The 21,766-nt window shown below is 48.4% G+C and overlaps 1 protein-coding gene across 4 annotated transcripts; it reads right to left on the bottom strand.

The window, feature by feature from the left end:
- Window positions 1-2,293: 2,293 nt before the first annotated feature.
- Window positions 2,294-20,130, bottom strand: LOC104564147 (speriolin-like). Of its 4 annotated transcripts, none has more exons than XR_009820877.1 (5): window positions 19,952-20,130; window positions 19,442-19,611; window positions 4,380-4,493; window positions 4,193-4,279; window positions 2,294-3,721 (listed from the first exon to the last, which is right to left on the bottom strand). XR_009820877.1 is itself a non-coding variant. In XM_062018530.1 (5 exons), the coding sequence occupies exons 2-5, from the start codon at window positions 19,463-19,465 to the stop codon at window positions 18,240-18,242; spliced, it is 726 nt and encodes a 241-aa protein (XP_061874514.1). In that variant the 5' UTR covers window positions 19,466-19,611; window positions 19,952-20,130; the 3' UTR covers window positions 17,963-18,239. The 4 variants fall into 4 exon arrangements, 2 of the variants coding, with proteins under 2 accessions (XP_061874514.1, XP_061874515.1); XR_009820878.1 differs by lacking the exon at window positions 2,294-3,721 and adding an exon at window positions 3,882-3,980; XM_062018530.1 differs by lacking the exons at window positions 2,294-3,721; window positions 4,193-4,279; window positions 4,380-4,493 and adding exons at window positions 17,963-18,507; window positions 18,631-18,944; window positions 19,069-19,188.
- Window positions 20,131-21,766: the final 1,636 nt, after the last annotated feature.

Consider the following 21,766-nt stretch of genomic DNA (forward strand, 5'->3'; position numbering starts at 1 on the left):
CTTCCTAAAGACGGAGGACGCTGCGCCCCGGAAAGCCTGACTAACCCGCTGCCACTGCTGCAACATGGGCACAGCTACAACAGTCCCCCCACGGAAGGAAAAAACAAAGAGGAAGGGGGGAAAAAAAGGATTTTCCACTTACTAAAAGAAATCGCTCAGTTGTGACACAAGGCCACTGCCACTTGGCAAACATTTCTGAGGTTTACCTGGATGAAAGCAAGTAGGTGCACGAGGATTTTTAGTGTTCCTGGGGTCAGTTCTTGCCACGGCAGCATCACATCTGTGCTCTGGCTCTTCGCTTTTAGCGACCTCATGTGGAGGTAGAACCTGCCCGGCCATAAAAACACACACATGAAAAAAAACTCAAACAAAAACCCTTGAAAGTGTGAACTGGGGAATAAATTTCCCAGTTTTCTCCATTGGATCTGCCTGCACTGGAAGGCTATGTGTTAGGAGAGGGGGGTGGAGACTCAAAGGGAGCAGGACAGAGTGGCACAGCTTAAGCTCAGGGCAGAGTGTCACTGCAGCACTGACACATGGTACAGGACTGGGCCTGGAAATGGGCTGTTTCTGGGATCATGCTGTGATTTTCTGAAGCAGCTTTTGAGCTGATGTAGCCCTCCTCCAGGAGCACAGCACTGTTCTAACACCTCAGCTCTTTCCAGAAAGGTCTGCCACTTCTGCGAGAAAAGTAAGTGGTTTCTTTTTTCCTGTACTGCAGAAGCCAGAGCTGACACCTGCTGGGGCCTCGGCAGCTTCCTCTCTTCACAGGCACCTACCTCTGTGCAGCTTTGAGAGCCCACAAACGGCTCCTGCTCAAGCACAGACAGCGATCTCACGTCTGGCAGTAGGACTCAACATGGGCAGCTACGGCCTGTGACAAAGTACCTGCACGCTCTGACAGAGACCTCTGGGGAAGCAGCCAACCCCCCAGGAGCCCTCAACCTCACATCGCTCACCCATGGCAAGCTGCAGGACAGGGAGGCAAAAATGTTCTTTGACAATAGTATTGAATGTGGAAGAAAGCACAGACAATGAAGAACACAACCAAAAGCAAGAGATGCACATCGTAATTGCTTCCCAGCCGCTGCCCAACACCCCAGCAGCGACCTGCACTCCCAGGCAACTCCACAGTTTCTGTACTGGCCATGACATCTTACCCCTTTGGCTGCTTGCTAGCTGGGGACAACTGTCCTGGCCATGCTCGCTCCCAGTTCCTTGTGAACCACAGCCTACTCGCTGGCAGGGCCTTGGGAGAGGCAGCTTGGGGTGCTCACTGGCTGAGAGATATGACATGGGGCAGAGCCACACAGAGCACTACAGCAACCTTCTCCAAGGACCTGGCGCCCCTTCAGCCTCCCTCCAGACATGGAGTGTGGGACTCAAGCCCTTCCCTTGTCACCTGTGTCCTCTGCTAAGGGCTGAGGGAGACAGCAGGACATTTGGTGAGGAGACCCACCAGCCTTATTCTTGCTCATGCCTGAGAGCTGCTGGTGTGGGTTTCCCAAGGCTGGGGGTCTTCAAGCCTAGGGGATTCAGGCAGCCTGTGCCAGAGCACCCAGGGGGCTGCTGCTCCTGGGGGGAGAAGAGGGGTCACCTCACCCAGCATCCTAGTCCTGGCTGCAGACCCATCTCCCCACACCTCCCACAATCACCCCCATAGCTCCCCATTTGTTCCTACAAAGTGAGCTTTTTGTCGTGGCCAAACACACAGTGGTCTTGTTTTCAGTGACATTCTGAAGTATGAAATAAAGTGAGACTAGCCTTTGTGCTGGTGTCTGTGTCTTTCCCAGCCTCCTCCTGGTTTAGCAAAAGAAAATTCAGTGTCAGGGAAAGGATTGTTGAAAATGTCACTTTTTAAATGGAAACAAGATGTGCAGCTTCCACTGAACATTCCAGAATGAAAGAAAACAAAGAAACAAGCCCCCGCTTCCCCTCCAGTTTGCTACCTCTTCAGTGGACTAAAGACAAAAACCCATGCACACAGTAAAAAGATGGGCTGAAAAACACCGAGCCGCTCCATGTATTATAACATATCCCAAAGAAGTGGTGGGCTCAGCAAGATGGGACTCGAATTTGTTAACAGCATATCAAAACAAAGGAAAGGAGAAAGTGTGGTTAAAACACTCTTACATAGAATTGCAACTATGAGATTGGGGAAATCAGATTGTTATCTTGCAATAGCAAGCTTTTCTGCTGAGAAGTTCAACACTTATCAGACTCTAGCAGAAAAGGACTGAAGGCACGCACTGAGCCAGTCTCTGCATCTCCCCACTCCCATCCTCCCCCGCTATCTTTACAGCTTCTACAGCCAGTGTGTCTGTGTGAAATGTTTTATACCCAATGGGTGAGGGTGGAGGAAAGGTTTTAACCCCCTTTTTGTGTTTCTATCCTGTGTTCAGGATAGAATCTGAAGTTCAAGTTAAGATTGCAGGGTTCTTTTTTCTTTGTGCAGGGGTTCTTCTTCTTTGTTGCGTGAAACGGGAGTGACCAGACACCAATATGATGTGCATCAGCTCCAATTTACTGTCACATAATCATCACTTATATACCTTTTTCAAATGCTGTGTACGTGCTACAATTCATGGCAGAAAGTTAATACTAAGCATCACGCGCTACGCATAAGGCCTCAAAGTTTCCTTTTTGTAACAACTTAAACACCAACCTCATTGTGTAAAAACACCATCCTTATTGTGCTTAAAACATCAGCCTTATTGTGTCTAAAATATCACCCCATCTGTTCGGCCTTCAGTTAGTTTTCTCTCACACTATGGTTATGCTTACCTTACATTTAGTTAACGTTATATTATTGTTAGTTCCATATGTTACAATTTATTAGTCAAGTACAATCAATCATATAATGCTAAATTGAATGCTCTATTCAGTCTTCTAACAATGCTTACTTTAATGTCCTGTCCTATCTTCTTGCTTTGACCTTGTTTCTGTTACAATCTGCTGTTTTGGTTTTCCCCTGGCTCAAGCTTGCTATCACATAGGCATTCCTTTCTGTTCTTTTTTGCTGTAGAAGGCAATTCAAATACAAACTGCAGACTTTCTCTGTTTCTGACTGACTCCATAACATTCATTATAGCCCAGGCCCCAACATAAGATGTACGTAAAATTGATTTTTGCCTGGAAAGAAAGAAAACTGACACGAATGAGATTCATTTAATGGAAAAGCAAAAGCGTGTAAGCTTAGGATGACTTCAAGAGGGTCTGTAACAATAAAGTAGATGAATGTGAATTGTCGCATCCTGGCTAAAAATATAAGACATGTGATAAGAATTTCAAAAGAAACGAAAGTAAATAGACTTTACTGCACTGTCCTTTAGATAAGAGTATCACAATTGGTGACTTATCTCTCTTAATCACTATCACTATTCTCTCGTAGAATCGAGTCGGTGCACAGCTGCTCACCACCAGGAGGGGCTGCCGTCCTCCCGTGCCAGCTGCAGCAGGCACTCGAGCAGCCCCATGGCATGTGGTCGGATCGCCAGAGGCACCTCCTCCTTGACGATGCGGTGTACGAAGGCCGCGCTTGTGCTGGCTGAGAACCGGAGCGAATCGTCCAGGCAGCCGTATGAGTTGATGAGGGACTTGACCACAGGAGAATACACTTCGGGCACATGGCCCAGCTCCCACAACTGCACCGTCACGCACTTGAAGTGTCAGATTGTGGCGACGCACCACAGGTCATCGACAGAACGGTGCCCTCGATCATCTGTGGCAGAGAGGGGCTGGTCAGCACCAGCACCCGTAGGTGCCAAGTGCAAGGGGCACCGGGGCGCACCAGGCCATGGCCATGGGCATTATGCCTGGCTCCTTGGCTTGCAGCACCAGCCTACCTCCACCATCCTCTCCAGGGACGGTGGCCGTGGTGTTGTGGTGGTGGTGGTGTAGGGAGACTCTGGTTACAATGCGTTGGTTGAACTGGAAAGCGATCTGAGCCAGCAGCTGCTGCCATCCCGGCTGCCAGTTCTCTGCGGGAACCCCCAGCGTTGGACACTCACCCCCAGCCCGGGATGGGCCCAGCACTGCCCCCCCACTGTCCTCCCCCCGTGCCCCTCTCACACACCTCCCAGCAACCTTCCGCAGGCCGCCCTGCCAGCTTTGCCCGTGTATAGGCTACCAAAGGATGCTCCCCGGTGCCCAGAGGCAGTCGCCCAGGATCCCACCGTCCCCCGGCACTCACCTTGCCAGCTGTAGCTCGGCTCCAAAGAGCAGGCTCTGGAGGTCCAGCTCTGGTTTGTAAGTGTCAGCTCCCAGTCCCAGGGGCCAGCTGCAGGAGGAGGGGTGGATGTTGGCAGCTGTGGCACCCACCAGCCCAGGCACACTGCTCTCACCTGAGCTGGGGAAGGGTACCACCGCCAAGCCCTCACCTCACAATGCCAAGCCACGTGCCTCAGCATCTCAGCTCTACAGCTTTGAAATCCTTCCAGAGATAGGAACTCCTCCACCTGCCTGTGGGCAGCTCACGCCAGCATCCAATCAGCCTACAAGGAGAAAAGAAAGCTCTTCGTCATCTCTCATCAAATCCTCCTCTGTCACAACACTAAGCTCTTTCCTCTTGACCGTTCATTCATGACAGGGGAGAAGAAATCAACCCCCGGCGGCAGCGGGACGGAGAAGCGGCAGCAGCAAGCAGAGCAGCTTGGGGCCGACCTGCCCCGCACGGGAACCACCCGCTGCAGCGGCCCCCGCTGGGCCTCGCTGTACCGCGGCCACGCCACGCCGACAGACCCGCTGTCCCTCTGCTGCAGACACAACGGCCTCGGCTGGGCGCGGGGCGGTGGCGCCGATCCCGCCGTGCCCCCCTGGGCACAGCCGAGCCTCCTCCCGCAGCCCAGGGCCGGGTGCCAGTGCACGGCGGGGCTCGGCGGGAACCCCGGCGGCCCGGGACCTGCCCCCGCTTCCTCGGTACCGCAGCCTGGCAGCGCCGTGGCGGCTCGAAGCAGCGCGGCTCAGCCTCGATGCGCTACCAGCGGGGCCTGCGACCCTTCCTCGCTCCACCTTCCTTTCCTCACCCGCACCGGCCACCTCCTGCCCGCTCCGACAGCGCCGGCACGCAAGCGCTTACAGCCCTGAGAAAACCGCACCGGGCCCTTCCCCGGGCAACGTGAAGCTCCGGCAGCGCAGTCATCCGCGGGTCCCTGCCCGCTGCCACCCAGCCTCCTGCCCACATGGTCCCCTGGCACCCAGCTGGGAGCCCGGGCTATCAGGGTGGCTTTGGACCCCGTCTGCCATAGCCCCAGGAGAAGAGCGCGGCAGGTGGCCATCGAACGTGGCCGGGCCACAGCGAATTAGGGCCCGGCTGCCGAGCTCCCGCGGCTGAGCCCGCGGCACGGCAAGTGAGTGGCGGCCCCAGACAGAGTGCGACCGTGACTCGAGGCTGTCGGTGGCCGCGGTGTCAGACCCTCCGGAGAGGCGCAGGCCGTTGGTGCCGGCAGCCACAGCCTCCGGTGCCACGCCACACGGAGATGAGGGCAGAGGGGAGAGCCGAGTGGGGACCGAGCAGCGTGTTGTCACTGAGGTAAAGCAGGGCATTTAAAGAGAGACTGCTCCGAGTCGAAGCAAGGCGAAAGGCTGCCGTCATTACTAACCGTCGGGACTCCCTGTTGCAATGAATTTGACAGCAGTTAAACACCCTTGCTTTCCCACTGACCTCAGATAACTCTGGGTGGCTGGGGGCGGCTGGGCTTAACTCCTAAGTCACGTTCAATCCAACACGTTGTCGTCGTGAGCTTTCACGTGTTCTCGGGAATTGAATTAAGCCACGAAAAGGAGCAAAGTGCTAAAGCCCTTCACCCACAACAAACAGTAACGTAACCACAAGGGGGTGGGGGGAGGAGAAGAATAAAAAAAGGAAACCCAAGATAAGTTCCAACAGCCACCAGCACGAGCGCACAGCGTCTCCACACCCTGCCTGCTCAGCCGCGCCGAAGCTCCTCTCACATCGCAACGCTGCCCCGCCCCGCCGCCGCTCCCGCTTTTAGAGCCGCCCCGTCACTGCCGCGTGCCCAGTACCGGCTCATGGGAAGTTCCTCTCACTGGCAGAGTCCCGGCCGCTGCGGAAAGGACGTGACGCCAGTGCTCAGCCACGCTGCCAGCCATGCTGAGGCACAGCTCAGTAAAATCCGATCGGCAGGTCAGGGGGCTCGTAAGTTAGGGTCCCACCAGGAGCTCTGGCTAACCCACTGCAGAATCGGAAAATGTGAGGCAACGTTAAATTTCCCCATGGCACTAGGATCACGAGAATTGCTGAAAGTATTTGCACGTGGAAAGGATCTCAGCATCAGCCCTTCCATCTCTCAGCAGCTTGAGGCACAGAACTGTCATTTGTCTGGCTAGAAAGCGAGACATCTCTCCCGAGCCCTGCGTACCGCTGCTACAAATTGCAGTTCGAGAACATCTTCCTATGAATTTTAAAACCAAAAGTGTCCACGTGATCTTAACTGTATGCAGATGTGAAGTTGCCATATCAACTTTTTGTTGGGGGGGCTGGGGGTGTGATGTGCGCCTGCAAGACATGGCAAGAAAGGTTTGGCTCTGAAAGTCCCGTGTTTGCTGATTTGTAATTGGATCCTTTTGCTTTTCTGTCTGGATCTGTGAACACTTGTGTGGCACCATATAGCAATGCAAACCCCAGCCCACTGCAGTAACTTGTAGTCTCTAGAGAGTGGATAATCTATAGGGTGTAATTTACAGTCTCTAGCAAAGTCCTTAGAAGGTGGGGGATTTCTCACTACAGTGGCAAACCCACTGTAGAATCTGAAAATGCGAAGCAACGTTAAGAGAAAAAGGGCATTTAGTCGTGGCCTCCGGCTCGTGCCTTAATCCGGCCACTTTCCTCTGGAAGGGAGACATGGGATGTGAGGACCTTGAACACCATTGCTTAGACAGAAGAGAGTATCACACTAAAGTGTGAGTTGATTTCAAAGAAACACCTTCACACGCAGGCCCCCGCCTATTTATCGCTGGTTCACAGAATGCCACAGGCTCATTGCGGTTGGAAAAGACCTTGAAGATCACCGAGTCCAAGCACTAACCTCACCCTGCCAGGCCCACCCCTGAACTAAACTGATGCCGTGAAGCAGCCAGTCAGGACTTGATAGCCAATGTGACTGTTGAGCGGGGATTCTGTATTGCAGCGCTGGGGAACATGGGGGATTTCTCCACCAAATATGCACACACCAGCCTTTGGATTTTCAGTTTCTATTTCCAGCAAATATGAATATTCATCACATGTCCAGGAAAGGGCCCACCCATAGTCCCACCTTGCTCTGCCCCAGTTGCACCTCTGTCATGCTTCTTCCGGGGTCCTCTTGCTTCCTTCGGTGGTCATGAGGAATCGCTGTTGGATTAAGATCCAAACTTTCCCTGTGCTGTATCTTTACTCCTGGGTCCTTGGGCAGGATGAAAACTGGCCTGAAACCTCTGCCATCCCAGATAACAGTTTTGTTTAGGGCTAGGCAGGCCTTGTAATTGTCAGTGGAATACAACGTCCATATAGTCAAGTGTAGAAGTAACGTAATAGCTTTGCCATAATAATCTTGTTTAGGTACATACCAGCCTTGAAACTATCAGCGCTGAGCAATAGTTATGTTACAAGAAAGAGCTGTGTCTTTCTAACAGCTCTGTTGGTGTGCTTACAAGGCTAGCAATTTCATAAAACCATATGTGCGATTTGCTAACTGATATTGTAAGTTTTAATAAGCAAGCTTCCATGACTTAAAACGTATCTACCGATGAATCAAAGCCGCATCCCTCAGCACCTCCTCCATGTGTCTTTTGAATCTCCCTAGGGATGGGGACTCTTCCTGACTTCTAATCCAAACCTGCCCTGGTGCAACTGCAGCCCGTTTCCTCGAGCCCTAAAGACCAGGTTCCTTGGGAGTGACTCAAGGCAAAAGGCACAGTGGCTGTGCAGTTGTTCAAGGGATGAGTCAAGAGACAAAGGAAGCAGGGCCGTTACCAAATAGCTGGTCAGCCCGGACATGTGAATTAGATGCCTTCCCCAGAGCCTTACCACCGTTAGAAGGGAAAGAAGGAACAACTTCTCCTGATTCAAGGTATGCCTTTGGAGTGGTCCACGCTTCTGGAAAAAGTGGGAAGAAAGAGGCTCCATCAGTAGCAAAGGAAGAGAATTGGTACACGGAGAATTAATGAAGCAGGTATTAAAGTGATGGCAGCAAAAAATCCACTTGGGATTGGATTGATGTTTATTTGTCATAGAAGAAACCTCACAGGTTTGGGGAGCATGAGAGAAAAAGAGAACCACTTGGCAGAAATGAAGGAGGGTGTCATAATAGTGAATTCGGGAAACAAATTGAAGCGCTAAGGACCAATATCCAGTGAAGCTCTGGCCAAACGTGCCTGGAAGAAAACTCTGAGAAAGGCTAGGAATTGATGCTTGTCTACTATTTTTGTGTGGATTCCAAAGCAGCTGAACAGTAAAGATAGATACACGTGTCCCAAAGGCAACAGCAGTAAAGGAAAGCCTTGTCCTTCCTGGGAGCATGTTTGGTGCACTACCCAGTCTAACCTACAAAGCAGCATGGGATGGTCTCTGCTCCAAGGACATATCCATTTGAATACAGGCCTGACACGGCCTGGGTGTTAACATTGGCAATATCAGCTTCTCTCCATTACCGTATCAAAAGCTGATTTAGTAATGAGCTAAACATACGAGTTCAAACCAAACATCACCAGGCGAGATGCAGTGAGCAAATGCAAGAGAAAAATACCGAGGTCAGAGAGTAAAACAGAAAGGCGAAACAGCTGAGACTACTGTCTTTCCCAAAATAGAGCAAGGGAGCCTACCTAATGACCCGAAGGTGGTCAAAGGGTTGAAATAAAAGATTTGAAGCAAATGTTTTAAAGAACAAAACCAGCTTTCTGCATCAGAATGTTGATTAAATTTACTTTTTACAGGGGTCCTGGAGTGATGAGACCACTCTGCCTGAAAGGGTAGAATGGCCTTCGAAAGGATTTGCTTGGTAAGGGTTAATCGTTTCTGGGAACCTGCCTGAAAGGGTTGGCTCCTTGAAGCGTAGGAACCTGCCTGAAAGGGTTGGCTCCTTGAAGCGTAGGAACCTGCCTGAAAGGGTTGGTTTCATGAGAACAAAGCCCTGGTTTTACCAAGCATATTCTGTGTTCAGAGTAAGCGATAGTAACAGTACCAGATGTCTTGTAGTCACGGAACATGCATTAAAGGTATGTGGTAAACAACATCATAAATTTTGTAAAATAATACTTGATTGTTTTGTAGCATATAGAAACTGCACATATTCATATTGTTTGTTGATGTGAACCGATGATCTTTGCGATATGTACTGACTATAAAAGAGCCTATGAAGAAGTAATAAACTATCACTTGCCCTAAGAGCAGTGGTCCGCCTGTCCTTCATCGTCCTGGAAAGAGCTGGTCTCTGACAAATGGTGCCGAAAACCCGGGAAACTCGGTTGCCTTTGACCAGGGTGAGCTGCCTCCGAATCAACAGAACCGCAGTAAGGAAAAGGGGAAATAAAGGGGGGCAGAACTACTAGGAAGGTGTAAAATATAAGAAAGTAGAAATTTATCTCAGTAAAATAAAAACAAAAATCCCTTTTGTGTCTTAGATTTTCCGTTGACCAAGTCTGAGACTAAGTCTGGATCCAGCCGCACCTAAGCCCTTTCTATAAGGTGTCTTAGAAAGCAAGGGGGTCCAGACTGAACCTCGTGACTCAACGGTAGGGCTCCCTCATATTCAGCATTTACAATTTAAAATATGGGACATGTACATAGTACGGAAAGACAGCTGTTTGTAGCTATGGTTAAGACATTGTTAAAAAGTCGAAATATATCTGTAACCACCAAGCAGGTGGGTGGATTTTTAGAATTTATAGACACTGTGTGTCCTTGGTTTCTGAATAAAGGCACTATTAATTTAGAAACATGGAACAGGGTCGGTGAAAACATTAAAGGCTATTATGCTGCTAATGGCCCTGATAAGATCCCTATAGATGTGTCATGGTTTGACATGACAGCCTTTTCTGGTAAGGGGGAAGGGGCTGCAAAGATGGCTCCTGCAAGAAGTTGCTCACAACTCTCCCCAGCTCAGAAAAGGCTCACTTCTGGGGCTGAGCCAATTAGACGCCTCCACGATCACTTTTTAAGAAGAAGCCGGAAGGGGAGGTGTCTTCCTCCATCTTCCTTCTTGCTTCTGCCCCTTCTTCTTCTCTTCTTCTGGCTGGTGGTGGTGCAAGGAGTAGGAACGGTGAGAGAAACAACCATGCGGACTCCAAGGTCAGTGATGAAAGGGAGGAGGTGTGCCGGAGCAGAGACTCCCCTGCATTCTATGGAGAGAACTGGTGAAGCTGAGATTTATTTTCATTTCTTTAAAGACCCCACATCAGCGGGAGAGACTCATTTTACTAATGAGCCCGCATCAGGGGCAGAGACTCATTTTTCTAAAGCTGACCCCGGACCAGGGGCAGCGATTCACTTCATTAAAGGCCCTGAGCCAGGGACAGTGATTTTGGCCGGAGGAGGCCTTGTCCCGAAGGAGGGGCCCTTTATCACTATGGCCGGAGCAGGCCCTGTCCCGAGAAAGGGACCCAATATCCACAGCTGCAACTGTGGGGAGGAACCCACGACAAAGCAGCTCATTAAACTTAGGCCCAGAAGAGGCCTTGTCCCGAGAGAGGGAACCTGTATCGGCAGAAGCCGCAGCTGCTGGGAACAACCCACACCAGAGAAGTTTGTTAAGGATTGTGTTCCGGGGGAGGAACCCCGTGTTGGAGCAGGGGAAGAATGCCAGGAGTCGTCCTCATCTGAGAAGACAGAAGCGGCAAAGCCCATCTGTGAGAGACTGACCACATCCCCCACTCCCTGCCCCCCTGAGCCGTTGCGGGGGGAGGAGGTAGAGATATCGGGAGCAGTGAGCTGGGCCCGGGAAGAAAGGAGGGATGGGGGAGGGAGATCTTAAAGTGCTGGTTGTAATTTTCTCATCATCCTACTCCCTTTTTGCTTTTATTCTGTTCTGTTTCTTGTAGAATAAACTTTCCTACTTTCCTCTCTAAGTTGAGTACTGGAGTCTGTTTTGCCCAGAACCATAATTGGCAATGAGCCCTCCCTGCCCTTGTCTCAATCCACAACAACCTTGGTGATCTTTTTACTCCCATTTCACTGGGGCCTCTGCCATGCTAACGAGGGTAGGGGTGAATGGGGGCATCGAGCGAGTAACTGTCGTGGTGCTGTTGTGCTAGCTGGGCCAAACCACGACAAGATGCTTTTCCTTTATGGACTTTAATTAAAGAATGTTTACAAGGTGATACTGAATATGATAAATGGCAACGACAAACACGTCCTCGATCTCGTTCAGCGGATTCAGGTTTAAAACCTTCTGCTCTTACTAATCCTGATTCACAACCCTCTGCTCCACCGGAATATCCATCAATAATCAATAATGAACAAAAAGATATTCAGGAATCTAATTTTAAAAATCCCTTTCTTATGTACTCAAATACGGGAGGTAAAAAATGCCGACCATTAAAACAAAGCAAAAGTACCTTGAAAACTATAGAATTATCTGAAGAATTATCTTCCGATGAGGAAGCTGAATTAGAAAAAGAGGCTGCTCAATATCACCACGATAGTGATGAGATTTTTGTTCAAACACCTTTTGTGCCTAAAAAACACCAAAAAAGAGAACCTATAGTTTTGCCAGCAATAGAAGCTGGTAAGCGCCCTCCTCCACCTGATATTTATCATCAATTGTCACCCCATTCTCCTTTACAATTAACTTTGATGCAGGCTAGACAACAAGGAGAAGACGTTGGCGGATTTTCTAAGATGTTGCATGCATATCCTATAACATATACTCCCCATCCTAATCAGGCTAACCTTAGAATTGCTACTCATATTGCTATTTCTTTTTCCAATCTTAAAGAATTAAAAACAGCTGCTGCTCAATATGGTGCAACCGCACCATATACTATTGCTATTTTAGAAACAATTGCAGCTGAGGTCCTTCCTCCTTGGGACTGGAAAGGTTTAGCTAAAGCTACCCTAACAGGAGGAGAATATTTGCTATGGCTCATGGATTTTGTAGATTCTTGTTATGATTATTCTCAAAAACCACATTTTCGCCAGCAAGGAATTACTCATGAAATGTTGGCTGGTACAGGACCGCATGTTGATTTAGCACAACAACTAGCTTATCCTGCCGCAGCATACGATGCCATTAGAGAGATTGGTTTAAAAGCCTGGAAGGGATTACCTAGACATGGAACATCTAGGGAAGAATTAACTAAAGTCCGACAGGGACCAGACGAACCTTATCATGATTTTGTATCTCGTTTGTTACAAACTTCATCTAGGCTCATACAAGATACTGATTCAGCAATGATTTTAGTTAAGGAATTAGCTTTTGAAAATGCTAATAATATCTGTCAATCCATATTAAGACCTTGGAAAAATAAATCAACATTAAATGACTATATCAGATTATGTTCTGATGTTAGCTCTGGGTATATTCAAGGCATAGTCACTGCCGCAGCACAACAGGGCAAACCTGTTGAGCAAGTTTTAGCTGCAATGCAATTTAAGAAAAACAGAAGGGTTGCAGGCCCTCCTGGTAGCTGTTTTCATTGCGGACAAATGGGGCATCAAGTACGTCAATGTCCTAATAAAAAGATTCCAAATAATAATGGAAAAAATCCAGGTTTATGTCCGAAATGCAAAAAGGGTAATCATTGGGCTAATGAATGCCGATCTAAATATGATAAGAACAGAAATTCTTTGATACAGCCGGGAAACTTCTCAATGGGCTTGCCCCGGGCCCACCCAAACAAACAGGGGATGTACCCTGTGCAGGTGCAAACCTCGGAACACCAGCCAAACAATCCGTTTCACAACTCTGCCGAGCCACCAGTCACAGTGCCGGACTGGACCTGTGTTCCTCCTCCCACTTCGTATTAACACCTGAGATGGGGGCACAAGCCATCCCAACAGGGATATATGGCCCGCTACCTGCAGGAACATGCGGTTTGGTCTTGGGACGAAGCAGTCTGAGCATGAAAGGATTGCGAGTTATACCAGGCCTAATTGATTGTGATTATGAAGGAGAGTTAAAAGTTATGTTACAATCTGAAACTTCTGTCTTTAATCTACCTGCAGGAACAAAGATTGCACAGTTGCTTTTAATTCCTTATGTTTCATCTATAGGAAAAGCTGATTCCCGCATTCGGGGAACAGGCGGTTTTGGATCTACTGACGTTTATCTTTTACAGCCCATCAATCATCAGAGACCTGAACTTCAGTTAACTATTAACGATAGAGTTTTTACGGGACTTTTGGACACCGGAGCAGATGTATCGGTAATGACTTTAAAACAATGGCCAAAAGAATGGCCTTTACAGCATGCTTCAGCTGATCTAAAAGGAATTGGAGTTGCAAATTTGCCTCTTCAAAGCTGTAAGTCATTACATTGGACAGATAAGGAGGGACACTCTGGTACTATTCAGCCATATGTACTAGAGAGTTTACCCCTTAACCTGTGGGGCCGAGATATTTTAATGCAAATGGGCGCATACCTCTATACGCCTAGCAGTTAGTCTGATAAATTTATTAGTGACTATGCATGCAGATAAAATCTGTTGGAAATCAGATCAACCTGTTTGGGTTGATCAATGGCCTTTAACTAAAGAAAAGTTGCAAGCTGCTCGTCAATTAGTAGCTGAACAATTACAATTAGGTCACATAGAACCTTCCACATCGCCATGGAACTCACCTATTTTTGTTATAAAAAAGAAGTCGGGAAAATGGCGACTTCTTCAAGACTTGAGAGAGGTCAATAAAACAATGTGTACCATGGGAGCGTTACAACCTGGTCTACCCAGTCCTATTGCCATTCCTCAAAATTTTGAAAAAATAATTATTGACTTAAAAGATTGTTTTTACACTATCCCCTTACATCCAGATGACAAATGTCGATTTGCTTTTAGCGTACCATCCATAAATTTTAGTGAACCTATGGAACGCTACCAATGGAAAGTATTGCCTCAAGGAATGGCCAATAGTCCTACTCTTTGTCAAAAATTTGTTCATGAAAGTATAAAAGCGACTAGACAACAATTTCCTGATGTTCTTTGTATCCATTATATGGATGATATTCTTTTAGCAGCCTCATCTATTGATAAGTTGCAACATGCTTATGCTCATATTGAACAGATGTTAACTAAACATGGTTTGAAAATAGCACAAGAAAAAGTACAAAAATCATATCCTTTTCAATATTTGGGGTTTCAACTATATCCTAAATCTTTTATGCCACAAAAAATTGCCATACGAACAAATTCTTTGACAACTCTGAATGATTTTCAGAAACTTTTGGGAGACATTAATTGGCTCAGATCTTTTCTTAAGTTAACGACAGCCGATTTGCATCCTCTTTTTAAAATACTTGAGGGAAACCCTGATCCTACTTCTCCTCGCAAGTTAACAGAAGAGGGAAAACAAGCTCTTCGATTGGTTGAAAAAGCCATAGAAAATGCTCAATTACAATATGCAGACATAACAAAGTCTTTCTCTTTATATATCTTGCCTACAGTAATGACTCCTACAGGAGTCCTGTATCAGGATGGTGTTTTGTGTTGGGTACACGGATCTCACTCTGCAAAAGGAGTTCTTGTTTCATATCTTCAAAAGATAGCAGAACGAATTAAACAGGGACGCAAGTTATGTATTACTCATCTTGGGAGAGAACCAGCAGTAATTGGAATTCCATACACACCTGCTCATATTACTTGGCTGATGGCCACTGTAGACGATTTTGCTATAGCTTTAGCTGCTTTTCCTGGAGAAATAACACAAAAGTTCCCTTCTGATAAAATTCTTAGTTTTGCTACCTATCATTCTTTAGCTTTTCCTAGGGTTGTTAAAGGAGCTCCTATAACAGAAGCATTGACTGTTTTTACAGATGGATCATCTAATGGACAAGCAGCTTTGTATACCCCTACAGATCATTATGTTTGGAAATTAGAGAATGTTTCTGCACAAATGACTGAGTTGTATGCTATTTATCAAGCACTGTTGAAATTTTCTGAGCCTTTGAATATCTATTCTGACAGTCGTTACATTGTCACTTCATTACAATTTTTAGAAACAGTTCCTGTCATAGCTTCTAAAGTTTCTTTTATACAACGATATTTTGGTCTGATTCAATCTCTCTTAATAATAAGAGATGCACCTCTTTTTGTAGGACACATTCGTAGTCACTCTAAATTGCCTGGACCTTTGAGTCACGGCAACAATCAGGCTGATTTGTTAACTCGTTTTACTGTTGCTACTGTTGCAGAAGCCCAGTGTTTGCACTCTCTGCATCACTTACCTGCAGCTACTCTACAACGTATGTGTCATATCTCTCGAGAACAAGCTAGAGAAATTGTTCGAACATGTTCTTCGTGTGTTTCTTTTCTACCAATTCCTCATTATGGAGTTAATCCTCGAGGTCTTTTACCTAATGATCTCTGGCAGATGGATGTTACTCATTATCCTTCTTTTGGCCGCCTCTCTTATATCCATGTAACCCTTGATACCTTTTCTCATTTTGCAGTAGCTACTCCTTTATCGGGAGAATCAGCCGCACAAGTGATACACTGTTTTTCAATATTAGGTATACTGAAGACTATCAAGACAGATAATGGCCCAGCATATACTAGTGCTAAATTTGCAAAATTTTGTGCTCATTTTTCTATCATACATAAAACAGGGATTCCTTATAATCCACAGGGTCAAGGCATGATTGAACGCTTTAACCTTACTATGAAGACACAATTAAAGAAATTAAAAACGGGGACATGGGGGATTAAGGACACTCCTTTGTCTTTGTTAAATCATGCTCTTTTTGTTTTAAACTTTTTTACTCTCGATGCAGCTGGCCTTTCAGCTGCTGATCGTCATTGGCAATCCCCAGCTCAGCAGAAACCTGCAGTGTTGTGGAAAGATCCTATCGATGGATCTATGAGAGGCCCTGACCCAGTTTTATTATGGGGAAGAGGGTATGTTTGTGTCTTCCCAACAGATGAACCAGTGCCCCGGTGGATTCCAGAACGTTGCGTTCGACACGCCAAAAACAAAGATGGAACTACAAAGAAGGCTTCAACGCCTGATGGTGACATCACAACAACCTCAACGACAACATGATCCTGATTACTGGTCAGCATTGCAAATCTTTGCCTACTGGCTTAGCATAATATGGATGTTAAACAAGGGAGTTTCTGCGACACAATATTGGGCATTTGTTACATTTCCTCCTTTACTTCATCCTGTAACATGGAATGAACCAGTTGACATTCCGGTTTATACAAATGACACTAGTTTCTTAGGACCAGAAGATTTATCACATCTTGTTATGTTTTCTGTATCGTATAATTACACTGGTTTGTTTGATCCCACTGCTCAACCTATTTGTTTTAGTAAAAATAACACTAATGGATGTATTATGGTAACCCCATCAGCTCGAAATGATTTCCAAACTTATAATGGAACGCATTGGTCTGCTCAAATGTTGTATCCAAATTTTAGTGTGACATATTAGGCGCATTTCCCTGCTAACATTCCTCTTTGTACCCGAAGGAGAGTAAGCACACCCCTTCCAGATTGGAAATTATGTCATGCATGCAATCTTACTTGCAATAATATTACAAATTTGTGTGATTGGCGTCCATCACAACGACTTGCTGGACTATATCAAGGTATATGGACAATGAATAATATCACTCTATTTACTCAAATAAGGAAAGCTGTAGGGGCAATGGATAAAGCTATTTTTCGAGCAGCAAATATAACTCGGCAACCTTCTTTATCTGGTATAACAATGCATCGAATTACCAACAATACTGAGATTTGGTTTCAAGCATGTGTACCAGAACCTTATGTATTTCTGAGTGGAACTACACTAATTATAAATACAACGGATCACTCTGTAAATTGTACAAATTGTGTTTTATCTAATTGCTTGAACTCCTCTATATTGAACTTTGTTATGTTAAAACAGCCACCATATGTGTTTTTACCCGTCAATTTAACACATGATTGGTATGCTGATGAAGGCTCTGAAGTGCTAACTATTGTAACTCAAGCACTTATACGGCAAAAACGAATTGTGGGTATGATAATAGCAGGAGTACTCGCAATAATAACCGCCATATCAGTTACTACCATAGCTGCCATATCTTTAAGTACTAGCATTCAAACTGCGCAATATATAAACAATATTTCTGAAACTATGATTGATACTTTGAAAGAACAAGCATTGTGGGATGATAAGATTGAAAGAAAATTAAATGCGTTATATGACACAGTTAATCTTATGGGTCAAGAAATTCAGGCTTTAGCCATCAAAGAATCACTGTCATGTCATGCAGCATATAAAGCCATCTGTGTGACACCAGTTCAATGGAACCAATCTTGTTATGATTGGCCTAAAATACAAAAACATTTGTCAGGAATATGGAATAACGCCAACTCTTCAATTAATTTAAAACAATTGCATGGAGAAATTCTCTCTTTACAAAATATAGAAGAATTGCAATTACCTCTTGCCCAACGTGCTCACGATTTTGTTAGCATATTAAAGGCTTCTTTTCCATCACTATCTTCATTTTATAAAGGAATCTATGGCCTTATAGGAGCAGCTTTATGTATAGTGGTATTGATTGTAGCGTTGCCTTGCATGTTCCGTACAATATATGATATGTTAAAACAATCAAGTATAAAAATTAAAAAATTACAACTAATGACTACACAACATGTTCCTGCTACAATACATACTGAATAAAAAGAAAAAGGGTGAAATGATGAGACCACTCTGCCTGAAAGGGTAGAATGGCCCTCGAAAGGATTTGCTTGGTAAGGGTTAATCATTTCTGGGAACCTGCCTGAAAGGGTTGGCTCCTTGAAGCGTAGGAACCTGCCTGAAAGGGTTGGTTTCATGAGAACAAAGCCCTGGTTTTACCAAGCACATTCTGTGTTCAGAGTAAGCGATAGTAACAGTACCAGATGTCTTGTAGTCACGGAACATGCATTAAAGGTATGTGGTAAACAACATCATAAATTTTGTAAAATAACACTTGATTGTTTTGTAGCATATAGAAACTGCACATATTCATATTGTTTGTTGATGTGAACCGATGATCTTTGCGATATGTACTGACTATAAAAGAGCCTATGAAGAAGTAATAAACTATCACTTGCCCTAAGAGCAGTGGTCCGCCTGTCCTTCATCGTCCTGGAAAGAGCTGGTCTCTGACACTGGAGTACCTTCTTTGACCTCTTTACTTCTTTGTCTATTTTCTGTTAGTAAGTTTGTGGAGATTACAGTCTGATCATCACAGCTCCCCATCTCCAACCGTGGATGGTGAACTCGATCCATTTCCATCAGGCCAATTGGGGAGGTATCTCTCTTCATCACTATCATGGTATCATAGTACCAAGGAGATGCATTGCCATCCTTACGCTTTTTGCTGCTTAGAAGGAAGCCCACAGCACAAGAGCTTAAGACATCCACAGCTTAATGGTGTGGTACCAGGCGGTGGCTGCTGCAGGCGCAGCCAAAACGGGGTTCACGGCTTGGCACAGCCACTCACCAGCAGAAGAGGGGCTGCCCGTCCTCCTGTGCCAGCTGAGGCAGGCACTCGAGCAGCACCACGGCGTGAGGCCGCATCGCCAGAGGCACCTCCTGGCTGACGATGCGGCGCACGAAGGCCACGTTTATGCTGGCCGAGAACCGGCGCAACTTGTCCAGGTGGCCATACAGGTTTAAGAGGGACTCGGTGACAGGCAAGTGCACCTCAGGGATATAGCCCAGCTCCCGCAGCTGTGCCATCACGCACTCGAAGCGTTGGATCGCTGCGATGCACGGCAGCTCATCAACGGTACCCTGCACCGTGCCCTTGACCATCTGTGGCAGAGAGGGGACGGTCAGCACCGGCACCTGTGGCTGGCTGAATGTAAATGGCACCGGGGCACACCGGGCCGTAGCCACAGGCACTGTCCCAGCTCCCCGGCTCCCAGCACCAGCCTACCTCCACGATCCTCTTGCAGACGGCGACTGTGGTGAAGTCGTAGTGCTGGTCTGGGAAGACTCTTGTTACGATGCAGCGGTCGAGCTGGAAGGCGATCTCAGCCAGCAACTGCTGCAAGCCCTGGGAACCACCGGTGTCGGACACTCGCCCCCAGCCCAGGATGAGCTGCCCCCCTGGTGTCCTCCCACCGTGGTCCCCCACGTCCCAGCAACCAGCATTGCAGCTGCACACTGCTGGGGGCTTCCAGAGGCCACCCTGCCAACTTTGCCCATGTACAGGCTACCAAAGGATGCTCCTCAGCTCTCCCACGTGCCCCTGGCACAGGGTGCCCAGAGGAACTCGCCCAGGATACCGCCGTCCCCTCAGCACTCACCTCGCCAGCTGTAGCTCGGCTCATGGGAGCGTGTCCAGTAGGTCCATCTCTGGTCTATAAGTGTCTGCTACCAGTTCTAGAGACCGGCTGCAGGAGAAGAGGTGGATGTTGGCAGCCGCGGCACTCACTGGCCCGGGCCTACTGCGAGGCCGCCCGCGCTCTCACCTGACCTGTGGAAGGAAAAGCTGTGAAGAGCAGCTGAGGGAGCTGGGGGCATTTAGCCCACAGGAGACACGATCACTCCCTCCAAGTAGCTAAAAGGAAATTGTAGGGAGGTGAGGGTTGATCTCTTCTCTGCGGTAGTGACGTGATCAGCATTGTTCACAAACTAAGGAAAGGTACAACACCGAAAGGCTCTCAGGACGGAGCCCTCCAATCTCCCGTCCCACGGCCACTAAACCCCACCCGTCCACAGCCTCGCACCAGCTCCAGCCATCCGCGCACCACAATCCCAACGCAGCCGCCCCGCCGCCTTTCCTGACAGGCCTCCCGGGCCCCGCCCCAGCTCACCGCTCTCCTGCCTCTCTCTCCGCCACACCACCGCTGGCCTCGGCCCTCGCCCGGAACCCCCCGCGCCGAGAGGCGGCCGCCCGGCCGCGCCTGGCACGGCCCGGCCCGAGGTGCCCTGGCCGCACGGAAGGATACTGTCCCGGCTCCAGCGAACGCCTCGGCCGGGCCCAGCAGCCGCCTCCGCCATCTTGAAACAACCGCCACTCCCAGAGCGCCCCGCGCCGGCCCCCCAGCGCCCGCCGCCCATTGGCTGCTCGCGCCGGCTTCGCCCCGCCGCTCCCGCGGGAGAGCGGGGCATGCTGGGAGCTGTAGTCCCGCGCGGGCCGGCCGGCCCGGAGCCTGCCCTCCCGCGGAACTACCGCTCCCGCCGGGCCGCCTCGCTCGTCCCGCCTGCTGCCGGCCGGCCGAGCCAGCGGACAGAGAACTACCTCTCCCAGCGCACCTCGCGGTGCGGCCGCGGCCGCGGCTGCGGGGTGGGAGGAAGGGCAAAAGAGGTTACGCCCCCCGCCGGGGACGCGCACACGCCCCCATCGGTCTCGCCTGCCTACCGGGGCGCTGACGGCGAGGCCAGGAGCCTGAAAGAACGGCCTCTCAGCCAAAACTTTCTCCGTGGCACTAGGATCACGAGAACTGCTGAAAGCATTTGCACGTGGAAAGGATCTCAGCATCAGCCCTTCCATCTCTCAGCAGCTTGAGGCACAGAACTGTCATTTGTGTGGCCAGAAAGCGAGACATCTCTCCCGAGCCCTGCGTACCGCTGCTACAAATTGCAGTTCGAGAACATCTTCCTATGAATTTTAAAGCCAAAAGTGTCCACGTGATCTTAACTGTGTGCAGATGTGAAGTTGCCATATCAACTTTTGGCTGGGGGGGCTGGGGGGTGTGATGTGCGCCTGCAAGACACGGCAAGAAAGGTTTGGCTCTGAAAGTCCCGTGTTTGCTGATTTGTAATTGGATCTTTTTGCTTTTCTGTCTGGATCTGTGACCACTTGTGTGGCACCATATAGCAATGCAAACCCCAATCCACTGCAGTAACTTGTAGTCTCTACAGAGTGGATAGTCTATAGGGTGTAACTTGCAGTCTCTAGCAAAGTCCTTAGAAGGTGGGCGATTTCTCACAAGCATTGTGGACGTTCTCATTTGAGGAAGAAAGAGGCTTTTTCCCCATGGCCAGTGTGATTCATTTTATGGACCTTCTATGAGTGTAGCCTTGGCTGTGTCGTCATCTCCGCTGCCCCGGCGCTACTGTCAGCACCCAGCACTGCCGCCTGCACCCCAGTATCGCTGCTTGCACCCTGGCCCTGCCACCCGCTGCCTACCATTGCCACCCACCTCCCGCGTGGCTGCCCATCCCCCGGTACTGCCAGCGCCATCGCTGCTTGGCTCAGGGCTATCCCCACACAGCAGCAGCAGCAGCAGCCATGCCAGCGACTCTTGTGGTGCCCACTGCAGCACGCACAGAACACGACATGAGATTGACCCACAGCTTTATTGTGTGGTGCCAGGCGGCGGCTGCTGCAGGCGCAGCGGGGACAGAGCTCACGGCTTGGACACGTATCCTGCCTGACAAAAAGCCTTATGGCAAAACTTATCGATGAGTGCAGGATTAACGGGCAATAAATCAGGTAGTCGAAGACTGTATGTGTACAACTTTCTTGTCTTATGAATGCACAAGTCTGGAGCCATGGCGCTTTTTTTCACGTGACAAATCAAAGTTGTTGGAGTTCATAGCTGGTGCTGTTCAACGCTGTAATGGTATGGGTGGCTCCCAACTCTAACAAATGGCTTGGTTTCTTTCTTTTAGTTCCATGTGAC

This window comes from Colius striatus, chromosome Z (genome assembly GCF_028858725.1).
Source record: "Colius striatus isolate bColStr4 chromosome Z, bColStr4.1.hap1, whole genome shotgun sequence".
Classification (NCBI taxonomy): Eukaryota; Metazoa; Chordata; class Aves; order Coliiformes; family Coliidae; genus Colius; species Colius striatus.